We start from the raw sequence: 20,527 nt of genomic DNA, 5'->3' as shown, positions 1-20,527 counted from the left end.
ATAGTAAACAAATGAAATGAGTTAAAATAATAAAAAGCACAAGTTGTTAAAAAGTAAAGGCAGTAGAGTACAGCAGGTACATCTCATTCTTACAATGGCAACAATTACGTTTCTATACGCAGGGGTGCTCACAAGCCGGGACTCCAGGGCCAGTCTACTGCACGTTTTAGATGTTTCCTGTCTCAACACAACCCTGATAGACAAGGCTGTGTCACCAACAGAGTTGTGTAAACCTTGATGACATGTTGATGATGACCAGTGATTAGAATCAGGTGTGTTGAAGACAGGGAAACATCTAAAAACATGCAGTAGACTAGCCCTGGAGTCCCGGCTTGTGTGCACCCCTGTCTATACGGTCAAAACGTACAAAGACCGGGTCAAATACAGTATTACAAAAGTAATCTAATAATGACTTTGATTTATATAGCACCCTTCAAGACACCCAGAGCGCTTTACAGAGATCATTATTCATTCATACACATCCTCACCGGTGGTGGTAGCTACGTTTTGTAGCCACAGCTGCCCTGCAGACTGATGGAAGCGTGGCTGCCATATCACGCCAAACGGCCCCGCCGACCACCACCAACATTCATACACATTCACACGGGGCAAGGTGGTCTGTAACAATTCGTACAGTGAATTAAACTAATTTGACAATTCTATGCCACAATGCCTGTTTCCAGGTCTTATTTCACACAACTGATGAGAATTACGTTTCTATACGGTCTAAACGTACAAAGACCGGGTCAAATACAGTAGAACAAACTACCTGCTCTTTCTTCGTCTCGTTGGGTGTTGTACAGCGATGCCGTGCTCTCGTTGGCTGCTGCTTGCGTGGGGAGTTGACCGACCTCCCCAGATGTTTAGAACGCCAGAGATCAGTCGACTAACGTCTCTGAGTTGGAACGTGGCGATCAGGTGGTGGCACTGATTTACTGATGACCGCGTGTGGCGATTAACCCCGTTAATGTCCCACGGAGGAAACAATACCCAGGAAAAGCTTTGTTTTCATTATTTGAAGTGTTTATTATACATTTAAAAATACCTGGTGTTAAAAGTTTCTAACTAATATTTTTGAATCAAATTCGTTTGTGTTTTATTTATTATGATTGTATAATTGATCAGGGGCCAGAGGCCTCATAAATCCACGTATCAGTCCAGTATCTTAGGGTTCAGCGGGGTTTGGTCCTGGTGAAGACGTCGGTGCTCCCGTTACTCTGTGTGAAGCGTTTTGAAGGCGCACACGGACAGCAGGCAGTGCATGACCACGGCGCCGCTGTCGTACAGCACCAGCAGCAGCTTCACCACCCACGAGTAGTCCTGCAGGAGACAGTCACGTCAGACGCAGCCATCGGTGCACATCTCCGGATGGCTTGCTTATTTTAAAATTCATTCTTTCTTATTCTTTATTTCATTCATTAAAAGAAAAACAAAACAGTTCAATATAATTACAACAAATCTCTGAAAGGGAACAGAAAGAAGAGTTTATTGTATCTGTCCCTTTTTCCTAAGAAATCAAATTTCAATTAATGTAATAATAAAAAAAAAACAACTGACAAATTACGCAAAAAAAAACTACAAAGTTATAAAACAAAATAGCTGTCGTCAAACACAGATAGTCGTATTCTTTTTTGATACAAAGAAAAGAAATATGACAATGGTGCTAAAAATAGAGGAAAAAAAAAGAAAACCCACCTAACAATAATATTTCTTCATCAAACTGGCTTATTCTTTTAAATGTAATGTTTGATTTGCATTCTGTGGCTTCTGTATCCAGATTGTTCCATAAACCGATACCTTTTACAGAAACACAAAATGAAGGGCAGAAGAGAGAGATGAGTGACTGACCGCCAGCTTCTCCGACGGACACTGGTCCTGCAGGTGGTGGTAGTAGTAGTAGTTGGGCTCAGGAAGGGCCTTGCACGGCGGCCCCTGCTGGTGGGTGATGAGGATGTAGAAGTACAGGCAGAAGGCCAACAGCGCCCCCAGCAGGCCGGCCAGGTTACTGCAGACGCAGCCTTGCAGCTGAGGAGTCGACAACACGTCCAAACGTCACATTTATGACCACGACCTCATAGATACTGTACGTCCTCAGGCTTTGACAGCTCTGTTCTGACCCGGACCCCTCACTCACCAGCAGTTTGTTGGGGGGGTTCCTCAAGTTGGCCATGGTGAGGGATCCTCCTGCCATGATCTGCAACACACATTACACACATGGTGCATCGTATGATCCTGAGGGGAGTGTAGAAAAAGAACCAGACAAAACCTCTGATGGTAAAACGGAGAAAAGAGGCAGGAAATGAAATGAATCTTTTAACTCACTCTCCCTGTCAAAATAGTTAAAGTAGTAGTTTAAAATAAAGGCCATCGTTCAGATGTGAACCCTCGTGGACTGAGACCAGACCACCCAAACATAAATTATATCGTGACTGATGTCTTGGTTTTTACTCGCATGAAGAGAAACGGGCTTCAGAAACCAACGGGTCACATGACCAAAGTCTTTGTTACATTGTAAACAGATCAGAATGTGCAGATTAACACGATAAATGAGCTAAAAATGGCGTGATTTCTCTCGTTCAGCCGGAGAGGAACGCACTAGGCTGAAATTAACCAAAACTTTCCCTAAACTGAAGCGCCTTTATCCTATAAACACCGTCGGCTACAACATGCGACTCTTAACTTACATGAGGCAATTTCTAATGAAAGTTTAAAAAAAAGAAATGACAAAAGAGGAGAATTTGAGTCTCGCTAAGCAACGAGTCTTGCTTTGCCTTTGCGTTGGCGTTGTTTTTCTCTGGATAGGAGCCAAATCGCATCAAATAATGCGTCATGTGGCGGTTTAGTTGCAGGATGATCTTTGATCTCAGGAGCCTTCGTTGAACTGCTGGCAGGTGTAGGACCGCCCATCTGGAGTATCCACCAAATATGTTGCTCTGATTATTTCACGAAGGTCATCAGCAACAGTGGTTCCATATACCATGATCTGCTGCTAACGTCCAGAACAACCTCCTGCGCTGCTATCGAAAGCTCTTCTGGAAGTGGTTTTGAAGCCTCTGGTTAGTCTTACTGCCTGGCCCTAAACCCTCGCTCACCCAAAAATAGGCAAACGCCTTGAACTCCGACGGGAACGCCTGAGCTCAGCTACCGTACAGCCCCGGTCATGCTTGTCCGAGACCTTAGCGCAAAGAGAACAACGTCAGCCTGACGCCAATCGTAGCCTTTTGAAGGTCTTCATTGATGTGGAAGTGGTGCAAAACAATTCGCTGCTAAAACACTACGAGCAACAAAGTTTCGGAAGGATCTTTGAAGAATCACGTGAGACTCGTTGGCCGAGTGCTTCCTCTCCGGTCTTTTTTCACGAGGGCGAGCGATGTTGGAATCGGAGCTGACCCCAGCGGATCAATCGCATCTGGATGTACGCGTCTTGTGATGCTGTTGATTCGCTGGTGAACCTTCAGGCTTTATCCCCTTTATACCAACTGATGCTACCTTAACTTCATTCAGATCAAATGCGTCCAAGCGTCCTCATTTCAAGTGTCGCTTCAGAAACAAGTGCTGACGGAGCTGAAACGACGACCGGCGGAGGACCTCGTTTCAGATGTCGTTGACTGGGGGTCGGGTTAGTCATCGTAGAGCAGTGGTTCCCAACCTTTTTTAAATGGAGCCCCCCCTACTTGTGTCTAAGACCAGCCGGGCCCCCCGACCCGTACGTACTAGCACCAAAAGAGTAAAGTTCTTCGTTACAAACCTTTAATTGAAAAAAAACATTAATTATGTTTTTTTTATACATTTCTCTTTGGTTTACCCTGTACTTTGTTTTTCTCACCTTCATTTTGTGTCACCAATGTATAAAATACACACAAAAAATAATTGCAAGGACATAAAAATATTTCTGAAAAATGTCTCTTTTAATATGAGAGCAATTTTTTTTAACATTTTTCCTTTAACAACCTGTCGGAGTAGTAGTATGATTAAATGTTGAATAATGATATAATAATACGTTTTTAAGTTTTTATCCTGATAAATAACTTAGTATTTTAAAATGACCAAAATATATTTCTAAGTGGGTTTATACAGACTTGGATTACAGTATTCCATTAGGTGTGTTATTATGATTTTTTATTTATTTAACATGTGCAAGTATAATTTTTACAACTGCATATCCTCAAAGCAGACAAAGTTCCGCGCCCCCCCAGAGACCTCTGGCGCCCCCCCAGGGGGGGCTTGGACCCCAGGTTGGGAGACACTGTCGTAGAGGACTGCTGAGAGACGATCCGCTCAACCTAGAAGTCGATGTCCTGTCAGTTAAATCGGGCTCAGTATTCCCCACTCCACGCCTCGCATTCCTTACACGACCACCAGGACGACACAGAATCATGTCAAGTGGTCTGAGTCCAGCTTGAGGGGTACATTAGGGTAAGAAGAGCTGTGGAGCAGCTCCTATTGTGCCTAACGTCTACTATATAAGCCCGTGGTGGTCGTGTCTTGGTCTGGAGTTGCTTCAGTTGGTCAAAACGTTGGACCGATGAGGTACATACCAGAATTCCCAGGAACAGAGACAAGATGAAGAGTTTTGGCAGACTTTGGTCGATGTGAGCAAGCGGAGCCGACAGCAGCACCTGGAACAGCCCCAACAGGATGGTCACCACCTGCACACAAACACCCATCAGTGGATTTATGGGAAGTTACGCACTCAACTCCAGTGAGGGCAAGAGGTGTCCTGATCTTACCGCAGCACTTTCAGGGTCAAACCAGGAGAAGAGGCGGTGGAACCGGGGTTCGGGTGCTGCTTCCTCAGACGCCATGTTACCGAAAAACACGTCCCTGGAAGCAGATCCAACAGCACGGCGTTAATAACAAGAGAAAGGACACTAATTTATGAGCTTTTTATCGTGAAACTTCTTCCACTGGACCAAAGTTCAGGCATCTAGTAAGGATGCCTCCTTGACTAAGGAGGTGTTTTGGGGATGTCCAACAGGCAGGAGGAGGCACCGGGGAAAACCCAGGGCCTGCTGAAGAGATCACATCTCTCGGCTGGCCTGGGAACACCTCGGTGTTCCCCCAGAGGTCTGGGCCTCACTGCTGACACAGATACGATCAGCAGGGATTCAGGGTTAACCCACCAGACAAGAACCTCTAACAGGGAAAACCCACTCCATCACACTGAACCTTTGACTGGACAAATACCACCGCCGACCACAAGGTGGCGGTGATCAGCATTTTATTTTCTGTAGGCACACGGCCTGCCGCATTAAAGGAGACGAAAGAGAAGCAAAAGAATAAAGAGAAGAAGAAACAAGTAAAGAAGTACCACCTTTGCAGGGCCGTTCTTGGTAAAGGAGACGCGTCAACGATCTGGCCCCCCAAAAAACTACCTGGAACTCCTGCTAATGGAAACACCTCTTTAATTAAAACTACATAGCAAAAGTGATTACGTCTAGCCGTGATCTGTTCAATCAAAACACAAATGATACATACATTTGTTGGTCCAAAACTTACTTTAAAACAAACTAAGTATTTTTATTTCTGCTTCAAAGTAGTGAATTTTACCATGGCGGTTAATAGAGGGCAGCTCACGTTTGGAGGATCTGCAACGTTTCTCTGCCACATTGGACTCAACACGGGCGTTTTAATCCCTTGGATACTCGTATCATTTCATTTGATTATAATTTATTTGTTTTCAATGTTGGGGAGTTTGGTTTGATTCAAGAGCTTTCAAGAAATCGTGAAGGAGTCCTGAATCCGTCTACGGCGTTTGGCGTTTGCTCAGAGCCCGTGGGACGCCGCTGCAGTGGACCGGCTCGTGTGTTTGCATGTTCTGGGACCATGCAGGCGGAGCAACACAGAACAGCATGAGGATGTGAAAGAGAGTGTGAGGAAGTGAGAGTTTCAGTGAGTCACTTCATCAAATCCACATGCCGGACTCGCCTGAGAAGAGACAGAAAAACAGTGAAAGGCTGGAGGATGAGAAACAGATGTGAGAGGAGGAGGACGAGGAGGAGGGGGAAGAAGAACAGAGTGGGAGGAAACAGGCCGAGAAGATCATTGTGAACTTGTACCTAATTCTTCCCTATTTTGTTGCTTGTTTTTTGGGGTTAACGATCTGCAACTTGTCTTTGATCATCGCCATCGGTGTGACCCTCCAAGCTGAGGACGAACACGACCTACACTTTTGGTGTCACAATATCTGAGGAAGTCTGATGTGGTTAAATCAGACTTCCTTTTTCCTCGACTGAAGAAACTGAGCAGATGAATGAAACTGCAACATCAACAAAACGTATATTAATGTCTAAACTGGCTACTTGGCTGTATTTGCTTTTAAAGTTTATAGTTTGAATGCATGGCACTTGGGATGTGTTGCATGTTTTTCGTTTTTGCACAACTGATATTGTGAAAAGTATTCAATATATTGTGCAGCTACACGAGATACAATATTGTAAATTCAAGACTCACAGAAGAGGCGTCGATGCACCATGGTGTCCTGGGCTGGTTAACATCATCGAGAACATAGTTATCAAAACTTTATATCTGTGATAGTTATAAATTATATTTTCAGATTCATCCCAACGTCTTAAGAGTTTCTTCTTTTCATGTCTAACTTTACTTGTAACGAAGCTGCTGTACAAAAGTGTAAAATCCATTAAAAACCTGTTGACAAATCAGAGTATGTTGGAGATCTTGCACGTCTCGACTGCTCTCCTTGCGCAAGTCATTTAACTGTTGTTGTGTCTCTTTTTGTCTCCAGAAAGTTTGATGATACAAATGTTAAGTGCCTAAACCTAACATGAAGTAGTGGTTATAAACACTTGGATGGGACCGATAAACATTCTCAATTGCTTTAGTACTCGTGCTTGCCGAGTATGGATGGCCCCGGTTTTCCTCTTCCTCGATTGTTGCCACCTGTTCTCGTCGGCCCACTTTTGTTTGTGCGTTTGTTTGTGAGTCCGCCAGGCGTCTTTCCATCCAGCTTTTCTGGATGTTTTAAAATGATCCTGCAGCACATATAGTGGATTTCTGCTGCGTCTAATTAAAGTCCGCCGGTGGCCTCGCCTGCCTCCTATATCCTGTATTAAGGTCCGCTCCCTCAGCTCCTCGTAACTATCTATAACGTTAAGAAGCACCAAAGTGAGCAAAAGTCAGTGAAAAAAATAATTAAAATGTCTATGACTGAATGCCGTGGAGAACTTGGAGACTTGTTTGTGAAGGACTGAATGGTGATAGTCTTGAACTTTTATCCTTTTTGGGGCAAGCGTCTCCAACGTCCTGTTGAAGTGTGTCTGGCATGTTTTTTGGAGACTAGCGCTCAAATAGCAAAAAAAAAAAACCCTCTGAAAGATCCTTGTCGGTTTCCTTCGGTCCCTCTCACGGCTCAGAGCTGCCGGCCGCCTATCAGCGTACTTCTAAAGTAATGTCTGGTGCACTGCTTTCCAAAATGTTGTCTGGTGGGGCCTCCCTTTTGTTTACAAGAAAATTTGTGACGCATCGAGAGGTAGAAACAGAGCCCCCCCTTTAGGGGGTTCTCTGCTGCCGACCACTGTCGATGCAAATTCTTCTTTGAATCGCTATCCTTTGTGGTCGGCCCTCGGGGGGGCCCTGTTCAGCTAGGGGCCCCAAGCATTTGGGGACCCAGTTGGCAGTGTCCAAGCACTCATTCCCGCAATGGCGGACACGTCCAGAACTTTATTTTGTTTGAAGCTGCGACGTCCTTGTTTGGATCTGAGATACAATCTCAGAATGTGGGGGGGGGGAAGGAAAACCAATTTAATCTGAACATAAACAGGTCATGAGATCCAGTTACCATGGTAACGAAGCAGGTTTTCTTTTTAAAAAGAAATCCAATTTCAAGTCCCAGCAGGTCCAGCTTCAGACCTGACGGGACTCTGTACAACCCAGTGGAAGTGTGAAAAACCTCAATGTGCAGTCATCTGCAGACGTTCCTATCTAAATCTAATGTTTGTGTGAACAAGTACATAGATCATTTATAAGATAAAGTAAAAGCATCTAATTGTAGTGGGTCTTTGTTTCATGTGAAAACAAGCCCAGACGAACAAGAACAAGGCCAAACAAGGGAAAATGAAAGATGGTGTGGGCAACTCTAGGAACCTCCATGACTTCCAGATGTTTCCTGGATGACTTCATCGTTGTCTCAGGGGGTTCTTGAGAAACTCTGGTCCACTCTTCTCCACAACGTTGCTTCAGTTTTTTTTTTTTTTAAACACTTTATTTATAGTTTTTTTCCATGTTACAGAAGAATGAACATTCAATAACATTTCAACCCCGCCCACCCGTCCCTCACAAGGTCAGAAACAATAAGTAAAGAAAAAACTAAATAAAATGAAAATAAATTAAACAGAATTATCAAAAAAAAAAGGAAGCACATTATATCTGTATGTAGATATGCACTCACACATACCTTGATAGACTTATATTTTGGATTAAAAGCATGTCGGGGACTCTCTCAATCGTGCGCACAGATCCAGCTGGTCACTTCATATGCAGCATGTTAGGATAGTATCAAGTAAGAGATATGTTCTCAATGAATTCTATGAAGGGAGTCCAGACTTGAATAAATCTGTCCTTACGACCACTACGACTATATTTCAGCTTCTCTAGTGGGATCATAGAAAGCACCTCCTTAACCCAGTGTTTAAATGAGGGCGGTGCAGCCGACTTCCACTGCATAAGAATTAACCTCCGAGCCATCAGTGTTAAAAAAGCTATGGCATTTAACTGCAAGATAGTAAATTGTGCGTCTGAGGGTGTTGTTCCAAAAACAGCGATTACAGGATCGGGATCAACGTTGACACCCCGTATGTGAGATATAGCCTCGAAAATCTTTGTCCAGAAGCTGTTCAGAGACCTGCATGACCAAAACATATGACCCAGCGTAGCTGGACTATGGCTACATCTTGGGCATGCAGGATTGGCATCAGGGTATATTTTGGCCAATTTCTCGTTCGAATAGTGTAACCGATGCACAACTTTGAATTGAATAAGACCATGCCTGATGCAGAGAGATGTGGTGTGGATACGCTTCAAACTATTTTGCCATGTCTCATCAGATAGTGCAATGCCCAAATCCTCCTCCCATTTCAATCTTGTGTTTTCCCATGATGGGGGGTCAATGTCTAGTAACGCCTGGTAAATCTTGGATATCCTCCTCTTCCCACTGGGATCCAGCTCTAACATGATATTCAAAACATTCTTTGGTGGTAAGTGGGGAAATGGGAAGTGCTTTTTAGCAAAGCTGCGCACCTGCAAATATCTAAAAAAGTGACTCCTTGGAATGTTATTGTCCTTCTGCAGTAAGTCAAATGAAGCGAATGTGCCATCCACAAAGAGGTCATCAAAAAATACCACCCCGTTTCTATGCCATGTTTCAAAAGCAATGTCGGTTTGTGATGGGGGAAACAGATGATTCCGTACCAGGGGAAGAAGAGTGATTGCCTGGCTAAGCTGGAAATGCTTCCTGAATTGAAGCCAGATTTTAAGTGAATTTCTAATAACTGGGCCCAAGCTTTGGAGACTTAAATTAGTGGGAATGGAGCTACTCAGGATGGAGACTGGAGAAAGTGACGGGTTCGATTCGAGTTCCATAGTAACCCACATTGGTCCCTTCTTACTTTCATGCATCGAGATCCAATAATTCAGTTTGGAAATGTTAGCTGCCCAGTAATAAAATAGGAAGTTAGGCAGGCCCAGTCCCCCCGAGCCCTTGGGCATCTCTAATGAAGTTCTTTTAATTCGCGGGGAGGATTTGCCCCAGATAAAGCTTGTGATGTGGCTGTTCAATTGTTTAAACCATGACTTAGTTAGTAAAACCGGGATCATCTGGAACAGATATAAAAAGCGTGGTAGCACTGTCATTTTTACCGTGTTAACTCGACCCGCTAGCGTAATGGGAAGAGCTGACCACCTAAGGAAGTCCTGTTTGGTGCGTTCTAACAAAGCTTTAAAGTTGTGGTCATAGAGGTTTTTGTATAATCGTGTAACATTTATGCCTAAGTAGGTGAAAAACTGTTGTTCTAATTTGAATGGAAAGCTGCTATAGTCGAGGGATTTCGCTAGTTGATTTATGGGGAAGAGCAGACTTTTAGATAGATTAAGACTGTAGCCAGATAGTCTTCCAAATTGTTGTAATGTTTGTATCAGTTTAGGGATTGATTCCATTGGGTTCGCTATATATAATAAAAGATCGTCCGCGTATAATGACACTTTATGTACTGTTCGATTTCTTGTAATACCGGCGATGCACTGCTGAGATCTCAAGGATGTAGCGAGCGGTTCAATGGCCAGATCAAACAGGAATGGTGAGAGGCAACATCCCTGCCGTGTACCTCTATGTAGTCTGAAATAGTCGGACTTGGTGGAGTTTGTACGTATTGAAGCCGTTGGCGACGCGTATAGTATCTTGATCCACGAGGTGAAAGAGGGGCCAAAACCAAATCTATCAAGCACCATAAATAAGTAATCCCACCCGACCTGGTCAAATGCCTTCTCCGCATCGAGTGAAAGCACAACCTCTGCTTCCCGGGTTGAGTGGGTAGAGTGAAGCACATTGAGCAGACGCCTCATATTGTAGAACGACTGCCTCCCTGGTATAAACCCTGTTTGATCTGGATCGATAATTTTTGGTATCACTGTTTCCAGTCGACGTGCTAAAACTTTCGTAAGAATCTTGTAATCACAGCACAATAGACTGATCGGACGATACGAACCACAATCCAATGGGTCCCTACCTTTTTTCAACAAAACCGATATAGTAGCCTGTGTCATAGTGGGAGGCAGCTTCCCATCCAAAGTGATTTCCTGAAACAATAAGCGCAGAAAGGGTGCCAACTTAGCTGCAAACACCTTGTAAAATTCTACAGGGAATCCATCGGGACCGGGAGTTTTCCCGCTTTGCATGGATCTTATTGCCTGTGTTATCTCCTCGGTCGTTATGGGAGCATCAAGCATAGTTTTATCCTCTGTAGTAACATTTGGTAGTGTCAAGCTGTCTAAGAAGGTGTGGAGGTCTGCAGCGTTCACAGAAGCCTGTGATCTGTACAGTTCAGTGTAATATGCTTTGAAACGGTCATTTATGGCTTGCGGGTGTGAAGAGGTCGAGTCTGATGAGACGCGAATTTCAGGAATTGCACTCTGCGCCGTTATTTTTTTAAGTTGATGGCATAATAACTTCCCTGCCCTCTCACCATGCTCGTAGTATGTTTGTCTTGTTTTAAGCATCATCCGCTCAGTCTGTCTTATAGAGAGGTTGTCAAATTCCGTTTTTAGTAATAACCGTTCCTTGAAAAGCTCAGGTGTATAATTATGGGCCAACTGATTGTCTATATCGAATATCTTTTGGTTTAGTTCGCTAAGGCGTTTATTCCGTTCCCTTTTCCTATGGGCTGCATAAGAGATAATCTGACCCCTGAGATATGCCTTAAGTGACTCCCAAATAGTTGCATATGACATACCTGGAGTAATATTAATCGAGAGAAAGAAGTCTATTTGGTCAGAGATAATTTTTTGAAATGACGTTTGTGTTAGCAGCAATGGGTCAAGTTGCCATGAGCGTTGGGGCACGGAGCTATTTGGAAATGACATGTCCAACTGGACAGGGCAATGATCAGAAATTGTTATGCTATGATATCTGCTATCAGTCACATAGGACATTGTTCTATAATCAATCAGGAAAAAGTCTATTCTAGTGTATGAAAGGTGGACCGGCGAAAAGAATGAAAACTGTCTGGCGGAGGGATTGGCGTGTCTCCAGGGGTCGTATATTCTATAAGACTGCATGAAAGACAGAATTAGAGCACTTGATTTGGACACATTCCTGTTTTGCTTAGGATTGGACTTGTCTAAAGCTGGCTGTAGAGCGCAGTTGAAGTCTCCCCCCAATATCAACAAATGCGAATTCAGGTCTGGGAGTCTCGTTATGAGGTGAGAGAAGAACTGAGGATCATCCCAGTTGGGGCCATAGAGGTTGACGAGTGCCACCAAACTACCAAACAGCTTCCCTGTTACTATGACGAACCTACCCTTGTCATCTGGTGTAATATTAATTGGCGTGAAAGGGACACCTTTCCTTATTAGTACTGCAGCCCCTCTAGATCTGTCTCCGTAATCTGAATGAAATATCTGGCTAATCCAGCCCTTCTTCAATTTATCATGTTCATCACTCCGGAGGTGTGTCTCTTGTAGGTACATGATGTCTGAACCTAATGATTTTAGGCGTGTGAAAATCCTATTGCGCTTAATAGGATGCTGGACCCCTTTAATGTTCCAACTGATAAATCTAATTGAGCCTAGGTCCTGAGCGGCCATTGTTAACTAAATATGATGTGTAAGATTGCGATTGTGTGACCAGCTGGACCGACCCTAACAGAGTGCATGTCCCCAGGATGTCACCCGGTGCTAAGAAAAATATACAAACATGTGAGTGTTTCTCAACCAAAAAAAGTATGCAACCAAAAACAATAACATAAGAAAAAAGACCTTGAAACCCTGTGCTGACCTGGTCTAAAACCCAGGTCGCTCTAGCCTCTCCTAACAGTAGGCTAGGTCCCCACATAATTATAATGGGTTAACACTTAACTATCCATGAAGATCCCCAGAACAAATTAACAACAATTATAGCACTGAGGTAATAATACAAAGAAACACTAGTAATTATAAATGATTAAAATTGACAAATAGAAGAAAAAGGGGAGAAATAAGTAAAAAATAAAAAGAGATGGCTAGGCATGCTGTTCACAGGTGGTCTAATAAAAGCAGTGGGCTTTTGAGTAGTTAGTGATGGCGACCACCGTGACAGAACTACCGTAAGTAAGTTATAAAAAAGGTAAGATCTAGCACAACAAATACACCCTCTCTTCTCCATACCCTCACATGCACATACATACTCACTCATATACACACACAGCTGTATGGATAATTAATCCACACTGACGCTTGTACAAGATTACACACACACACACACACACACACACACACACACACACACACACACACACACACACACACACACACACACACACACACACACACACACACACACACACACACACACACACAGACACAGACACACCCACACACGCGCAAGGGGACATTGAAAATAAAAATAGAATATGTAGCCTATCTTTTAAGAATCTACACACAAAATAAAATGACCTGATAATAAGCAATATGATTTTGAAAATATGTGATACGAGAACAAAGTTGGTGGTAGAACTAAAGATTTGAGGCAAAATTCAGCTTATCAACTGGCTGTGAACAGTACGTTACTTACAGTAATAGACCGACGAATGTCTCTTACAGTAATAGCCACAGTTTCAGGATGCCCTGATAAGTCACTCACTGTGAGAAGCCCTCTGTGAGGATAAGTTCTTTGAGACATAAGCCTGCGCTTCTTCTGGCGTGGAGAAAACCCGCTCCTGGTTGTTGTGGGTGATCCTGAGGCGCGCCGGATAGAGGATGCCGTACCGGACTCCTTCCAGCCCGCGGAGCTGCCGCCGCACCGCGCTGTATCCCGCCCGGGCTCTGGCCACCCGCGTAGTATAATCCGGGTAGACAGAGATGGTTATCCCGTCCACTTTGACCTGCTGCTTCACCCTGGCTAGACGAAGAATTTCAGCACAGTCCCGAAAGTAGTGTAGACGGGCCACGATGACGCGCGGCTGTTCTCCGGCTCTCGGCGCAGGCTGCAGCGAGCGGTGGGATCTATCCAGCTCCGGCGCTTTCTGGAGTTCAAACGCCTTCTGCAGAAGCGCCGAAACAGCCGTGACAGAGCTGCTCTGACTCTCCGGCACCCCCACGATCCTGACATTATTCCTTCTTGCTCTTGCTTCCAGATCCTCACATTTATTTTGCAATGATTCAGATTGCGCTTGAAGATGCTTGACTTCGCGCTGTAATGTTACGATGTCATCCGTGCACGAGGACAGACTTTTTTCCATTTCACTCGTGGTATCTTTTAACGAGGTTAACTCTTTAGCAACTGAGCTTTGGTATGATTGCAACTCAGTCTTTACCGTGTGGATGTCGCCTCGCAGCCCCGCCATCTCCTTCTCCAGCACCTCTCTTATCTCCACCTTCAGAATAGTACCAATATCTTCACGAAGTGACACGAGTAGCTCCTGCCTGAAGGTGTCCGTGGCCAGTGCTGAAGTCATGTCGGCGCGGGTCGGGCTGTCACCTGCGGCCGTGGCCGTGCCAGAGGGATGGGGCCTCGGTGTTGATGCAGCAGTCTTGCGGGTTTTGGGCGCGTTGCCAGCCATGTCTTCTCACGTAAATGTTTTAGGAAGTACTACTAAGCTGAAATAACTCCAAAAAGCAACACTTTGTTCCAACTAGTGCTATATTAACGGCTTTTAATAAGAAGGTCCCGGGGAGCTTCAACACGTGCGTCTATTCCATAGCCTGCTCACCAGCGCCCCCGTTGCTTCAGTTTTTGAGGCTCTTGGACGGTCACCTACGAAGCTTGGAAGGTCCCACCACAGCATTTCAGTCAGGTTCAGGTCTGGACTTGGACTTGGTCCAGAAGTCTGCTAGTTTGCTCAGATGCAGTTTCTCATAACCTCCCTCAATGATCGTACTTGTTCAGTCTTGTCATAATAATGTCATCTTGGACCTTCAGATACAACATATCATGGGAGGTGTCTTTGGTCTTGGGACCTACTCCTGGGACGATTGTCAGCTGCCTTGAATATTTTGCACTTGCGAATAATCCTGAACTCCAAAGTGTTTGGAAATTGTTTCATAACCCTCTGCAGTTGCTTCTCTGCGATCACTACAGATTTATTTCCCTCTTGGCTTTATGTTAACACCAGGGTTTGCCACCCGTCCCTTGAAATACGGAATTGTTACGTAATTGGGAATTAAAAGTTGCGTTCCGTATTGAACCAATACGGAATGCAGTTTATTCCGTATTTCACAATTGTCCCATGCCCGTCTGTCACACTCGCACACACATGAACAACGAACTAACAATAATGAACAAAATAAAGGACAGGATACATTAAAGACAGCAACATATGTTGGTTCGCTCTCTGTTATTTATTGATGTCATAATATACAGATGATGGTTGGGAAATTTGAATATATTGCAAAACTTCATTCGTTTCAGTAAATTCAACTAAAGGTGAAACAAATATATTATTTCCCACTACATGCAAAGTGAGATATTTCAAGCCTTTATTTGTTATAATTTGGATGATTTTATGGCTCACAGTTTATGAAAACCCCAAAAAATTAGAATGTTTTATGAAATCAATAAACAATTCGATCATCAAAATTGTAACAATTAAAGGCTTAGAATATCTTGCTTTGCATGTAATGAGACTATGTAATATATTAGTTTCACCTTTTAAGTTGAATTATTGAAATTAATTAACTTTTACACCATATTCTAATTTCCGGAACTTCCCCTGTCGGCTATTTATATTTACCATAGGAGCAAAGGCTATTTTAGAAGTTTTGGGGATGTCCCTTTTTTTGGCGCCTGCGCTGCTGAAATCGGGGCGTCCCTTATTTTAGTTTACCATCAGAAATCCTATGGCAGCCTCGAGGGGGGTACTTAGGATTGACCATGTAACTTCTTTTTGGTTTCTGGCATCTTTCTTAAAAGGTAGCTGCTCATCTAAGGCTGTATTTACCTGATATCGAGCCCCCCTGCGACAGAAACGCAGCGTTAAAACGGTGAAAGTGAGGTTTCTCTGCGGAGTTTACAGAGGATAAACAGCTGGAGACCGTGTCCCCGCCTGTTCTCCTGCAACAACAGTCTGATCTAATGCTGCGTTCCATTTACCTCGGAAGTCGGAACTCGGAACTGGGAATGACGTCACAGCCGAGTTATTAGCGTTCCAGTTACAAAGTAGGTAAACAAGTTTGTAGTTCGCATATACCACATGAAAAATGTAAATTACACTATAGCAGCATATATATGCCGAACAATACTTGTATACGACTGATTTAGTGTGACCAAAACTAGAATGAAGTGCTACGAATTTTTACAGAGCTCTCTTCTACTGTTTACAACCGGGGCAGCTACGGTATCTTGGAATGTGAACTCGGGGGTGGTGAAGACTCTCCCACTTTCCCAGTGGGAAATCCCACTTCGAGGGGCGTTCTAGTTGAAAAATCCAACTGGGAACTGGGAAATCCCCACTTCCGAGGACAAATGGAACGCGACATAAGTCCCGGACCCGGGACCTGTTCCCTGGACGGTTCCCAGGTCGTGAACGGGTCCCGGGTCTCCCGTCCAGCTCCCGCCAGCAGACACGCAGATATTTACCTTGGGGGAGGATGAGGAGGATGAAGAGGAGAAGTGGCCCCGCGCTCCCGCACGCTCAGCTGCGAGGAATGCGGGAGAGCAGAGAGGAAGTGGAGGAGGAGCCCGGGCGGCCAGCACGAACCCCTGGCTGATCAACAGGACCCAAGACAAGCCCCACCGAGCTGCACCGAGGACCGAACCCTCCAGCTGGACCACAACCGAGCTCTGAACAAGGTAAGAACCACCGGAGAGACCTGAAACTTCTGCCCGAGGGCCATTATCCTGATGACCTGGATTAGGGTTGCCACCTTTCAGAAATAGAAATAAAGGACGCCCCGATTTCAGCAGCGCAGGAGCCAAAAAAAAAAAGCCCCAAAACTTTTAAACTGAATAAAAATGTGTTTATTTTATATGAAAAACCAAAATGCTTTGATTTAAAGTTTAAAGTGCTTTAATAGCATTGAACTTGCATGACTGTACAGACAGACAACCATACTAGCAACTGAAATATCCTCCTATGCTCTGTATGTCCTCATCAGCCAAGATGTAATATAGCCTACAGGTGAAGAATATGGTGTAAAAGTTCATTTATTTCAATAATTCAACTAGAATATGGAGTAAAAGTTAATTTATTTCAATAATTCAACTAGAATATGGTGTAAAAGTTAATTTATTTAAATAATTCAACTAGAATATGGTGTAAAGGTTAATTTATTTCAATAATTCAACTAGAATATGGTGTAAAAGTTAACTTATTTCAATAATTCAACTAGAATAGGGTGTAAAAGTTAACTTATTTCAATAATTCAACTAGAATATGGTGTAAAAGTTAATGAAAATACGGTACAAATCGTGTCCCGTATTAGTTCAATACGGGACGCAACATTTTTTTCTCAAATAAAGGACAATTCCGTATTTTACGGGACGGGTGGCAACCCTACCTGGGTGGGACCAATCCCTTACAATGTTTTTAGCCCTACTAAGACAGTAAGATCTGTGCAGTTCTTCCAGGGAGGGTAGTGAGGAACCGATGATCTTTTGGGCTGTGTTAACCCTTTGGAGCTGTTCGAGGGCCGGTGTGTCAGGGTTTGACACTTCCCCCCAGTGTTTGTAACTTTCAGTTCTGTCTTGCCCCGCCTGTGTCCCATCTGCCCTGATTGTGTCTGCACCTGTGCCTCGTCATGTCTCGTTATCCCTTCAGTATATCTTGTCTTGTCATTCCTTGGTTCCCTGTCGGTCCGTACTGGTTCTCCCCTCCATGTCTCCTCGTTGTTTTTTCCTGTTCCTGGTTTTTGTATTTTATCCTGCTCTGCAGCGCTTTGCTTTTGCCCTTTTGGATTAAAACCCTTTGTTTTTGAGAACTCCTGCCTCCAGCCTCCCTCTGTCTCCTGCACTTGGGTCCTGACAAAACCATACCACAACAGAACGGACCGACAAACATGGACCCAGCGGGAGAGTATATTACTCTTTTTGAGTTCTTCCGCCGAGAGGCAGAGAAAAATGGGGACCCCTTTCTGGGAACCGCCAGGCTCGAGGCGGGCCCGGGGGTTCTCAGCCCCAGGGGAAGCGACGGCGTCAGCGCCAGCCCCAGCCTGTTCCGGTGGGGGCCCTGGACGCACCTCTTCCTGTTCCCGAGGTGGTCCTGGACGCATTCCAGCCTGTTCCCCCCTTCTGGGGAACACGCCTGGCTCGAGGCGGGCCCGGGGGTTCTCAGACCCAGGGGAAGCGACGGCGCCAGCGCCAGCCCCAGCCTGTTCCTGCTCCAGCGGTGGTCCTGGACGCATCGCCCCCTGTTCCTGCTCCAGCGGTGGTCCTGGATGCATCGCCCCCTGTTCCTGCTCCAGCGGTGGTCCTGGACGCATCGCTCCCTGTTCCTGCTCCGGCGGTGGTCCTGGACGCATCGCCCCCTGTTCCTGCTCCAGCGGTGGTCCTGGACGCATCGCTCCCTGTTCCTGCTCCGGCGGTGGTCCTGGACGCATCGCTCCCTGTTCCTGCTCCGGCGGTGGTTCTGGACGCCTCAGCTCCTGCTGGAGTTCCTCCTCCGGTGATGGTTTCGGACCCCCCCCAGCCAGCTCCGAGGACCCGTGTTCCCCCCCAGCCCGCCCTGGATGTGGACTGTGGGGACATCTGGGATCTGTCCCTTGAGGGGGGGCCAGCGCCCCGGACCCGGGTACCCCCGCAGCCGGCACCTCGGACCCGGGTACCCCCGCAGCCGGCACCTCGGACCCGGGTACCCCCGCAGCCGGCACCTCGAACCCGGGTACCCCCGCAGCCGGCACCTCGGACCCGGGTACCCCCGCAGCCGGCACCTCGAACCCGGGTACCTCCGCAGCCGGCGCCTTGGACCCGGGTTCCCACTCGGGCAGCTCCGGGGATCCTCTGCCCCCCGACGCCGGCTCCCCGCATCCTGTCTGCTCCTGTTCCGGCTCCCCGCATCCTGTCTGCTCCTGTTCCGGCTCCCCGCATCCTGTCTGCTCCTGTTCCGGCTCCCCGCATCCTGTCTGCTCCTGTCCCGGCTCCCCGCATGCTGTCTGCTCCTGTCCCGGCTCCCCGCATGCTGTCTGCTCCTGTTCCGGCTCCCCGCCTCCTGTCAGCCCCGACTCCGGATCTTGAGGCGGTCCCGCAGCCCTCTGTTCCTGAGGCGGTCCCGCAGCCCTCTGTTCCTGAGGCTGTCCCGCAGTCCTCTGTTCCTGAGGCGGTCCCGCAGCCCTCTGTTCCTGAGGCGGTCCCACAGCCCTCTGTTCCTGAGGCGGTCCCGCAGCCCTCTGTTCCTGAGGCGGTCCCGCAGTCCTCTGTTCCTGAGGCGGTCCTGCAGCCCTCTGTTCCTGAGGCGGTCCCACAGCCCTCTGTTCCTGAGGCGGTCCCGCAGCCCTCTGTTCCTGAGGCGGTCCCAGAGCCCCGTCAGGTTCCCGAGTCCCGTCCAGTCTCAGAGCCCCGCCAGGAATCCCCGTCACGCCCCCCGCCAAGACCCAGGCCTAGGCCTCGGGGACGCCCCCCCGAGCTCTCTCGCTGGTCTGCTCGGTCCCGAGGGCGGCCCCCGGAGCTTTGGCCGTGTGTGGCCTGGGCCCTCCTCCAGGCCCCCTCCGCCCACCCTGGGTTAGGACTCTGGGGACATCTGGGATCTGTCCCTTGAGGGGGGGGTACTGTCAGGGTTTGACACTTCCCCCCAGTGTTTGTAACTTTCAGTTCTGTCTTGCCCCGCCTGTGTCCCATCTGCCCTGATTGTGTCTGCACCTGTGTCTCGTTATCCCTTCAGTATATCTTGTCTTGTCATTCCTTGGTTCCCTGTCGGTCCGTACTGGTTCTCCCCTCCATGTCTCCTTGTTGTTTTTTCCTGTTCCTGGTTTTTGTATTTTATCCTGCTCTGCAGCGCTTTGCTTTTGCCCTTTTGGATTAAAACCCTTTGCTTTTTGAGAACTCCTGCCTCCAGCCTCCCTCTCTCTCCTGCACTTGGGTCCTGACAAAACCATACCACAACACGGTGTCCCTGCAGGTTTTAGATGTTTCCCTGCTTCATTGCACCATGAAACAAGTGACTGTGTCATTAACAGATGTTGATGATTAATTAGAATCAGGTGTGTTAAAGCAGGGAAACATCTAAAACACAGGTGTCAAACTGAATCCATGGAGGGCCGGTGTCCTGCATGTTTTAGATGTTTCACTGCTTTAACACACCTGATTCTAATTAATGAGCGTCACCAGCTTGTCATCAAAGTGTGGATGTCTGTTGATGACACAGCTCCTTGTATCACAGTGTGCTAAAAAAGGGAAACATCTAAAACATGCAGGACACCGGCCCTCGAGGACCAGGATTGCCCAACCTTGCTTTAGAGGGATTGCCGGTCAGCCACTGTGCAGCTGGCAAACCACACACACATGTATATGTCAGGATGCTTTCTATGAAGCAATGATAGAATGACACCAAAAGTTTCTGAGTCAGATTGTTATTCCCGACAACCGTCTCTGTTGATGGTGGTTGTGGTGTTAATGTTCCAAGTTAAGTCCTCCCGTATGTGCACCCTGAGAAATCGAAAATCTTCTCCACCTGTTTGTAGAAACCCTCTGTAGAAACCGCTGTAGCAACCTGCTGTAGAAACCTGCTGTAGAAACCCTCTGTAGAACCCTACTGAACCCCTACTGTAGAAACCCTGTTGTAGAAACCCTCTGTAGAAACCCTACTGTAGAAACCCTACTGTAGAAACCTTACTGAACCCCTACTGTAGAAACCCTGTTGTAGAAACCCTCTGTAGAAACCTTACTGTAAAA

At 46.3% G+C, this 20,527-nt stretch overlaps 2 protein-coding genes across 4 annotated transcripts in view; one reads left to right on the top strand and one right to left on the bottom strand.

The window, feature by feature from the left end:
• Positions 1–1,041: 1,041 nt before the first annotated feature.
• Positions 1,042–16,435, bottom strand: si:dkey-9i23.16 (uncharacterized protein LOC571915 homolog). Of its 2 annotated transcripts, none has more exons than XM_061724363.1 (6): positions 16,283–16,435; positions 4,731–4,824; positions 4,539–4,649; positions 2,135–2,194; positions 1,849–2,025; positions 1,042–1,320 (listed from the first exon to the last, which is right to left on the bottom strand). In XM_061724363.1, the coding sequence occupies exons 2-6, from the start codon at positions 4,803–4,805 to the stop codon at positions 1,213–1,215; spliced, it is 531 nt and encodes a 176-aa protein (XP_061580347.1). In that variant the 5' UTR covers positions 4,806–4,824; positions 16,283–16,435; the 3' UTR covers positions 1,042–1,212. The 2 variants fall into 2 exon arrangements, with proteins under 2 accessions (XP_061580347.1, XP_061580355.1); XM_061724371.1 differs by lacking the exon at positions 16,283–16,435 and adding an exon at positions 8,104–8,125.
• The window catches only part of tmem176 (transmembrane protein 176), a 23,505-nt gene continuing 19,160 nt past the window's right edge, over positions 16,183–20,527 (top strand). The window contains exon 1 of one of the 2 annotated variants that reach the window (XM_061724354.1): positions 16,183–16,495. The gene's annotated coding sequence lies outside the window, so the exon portion shown is untranslated. The remainder of the gene's footprint in view (positions 16,496–20,527) is intronic. The other variant, XM_061724346.1, reaches the window with a different exon arrangement.

This window comes from Cololabis saira, chromosome 1 (genome assembly GCF_033807715.1).
Source record: "Cololabis saira isolate AMF1-May2022 chromosome 1, fColSai1.1, whole genome shotgun sequence".
NCBI lineage: Eukaryota > Metazoa > Chordata > Actinopteri > Beloniformes > Belonidae > Cololabis > Cololabis saira.
Note: the sequence above shows the minus strand (reverse complement) of the source record. Positions and strands in the feature narration are given on the sequence as shown.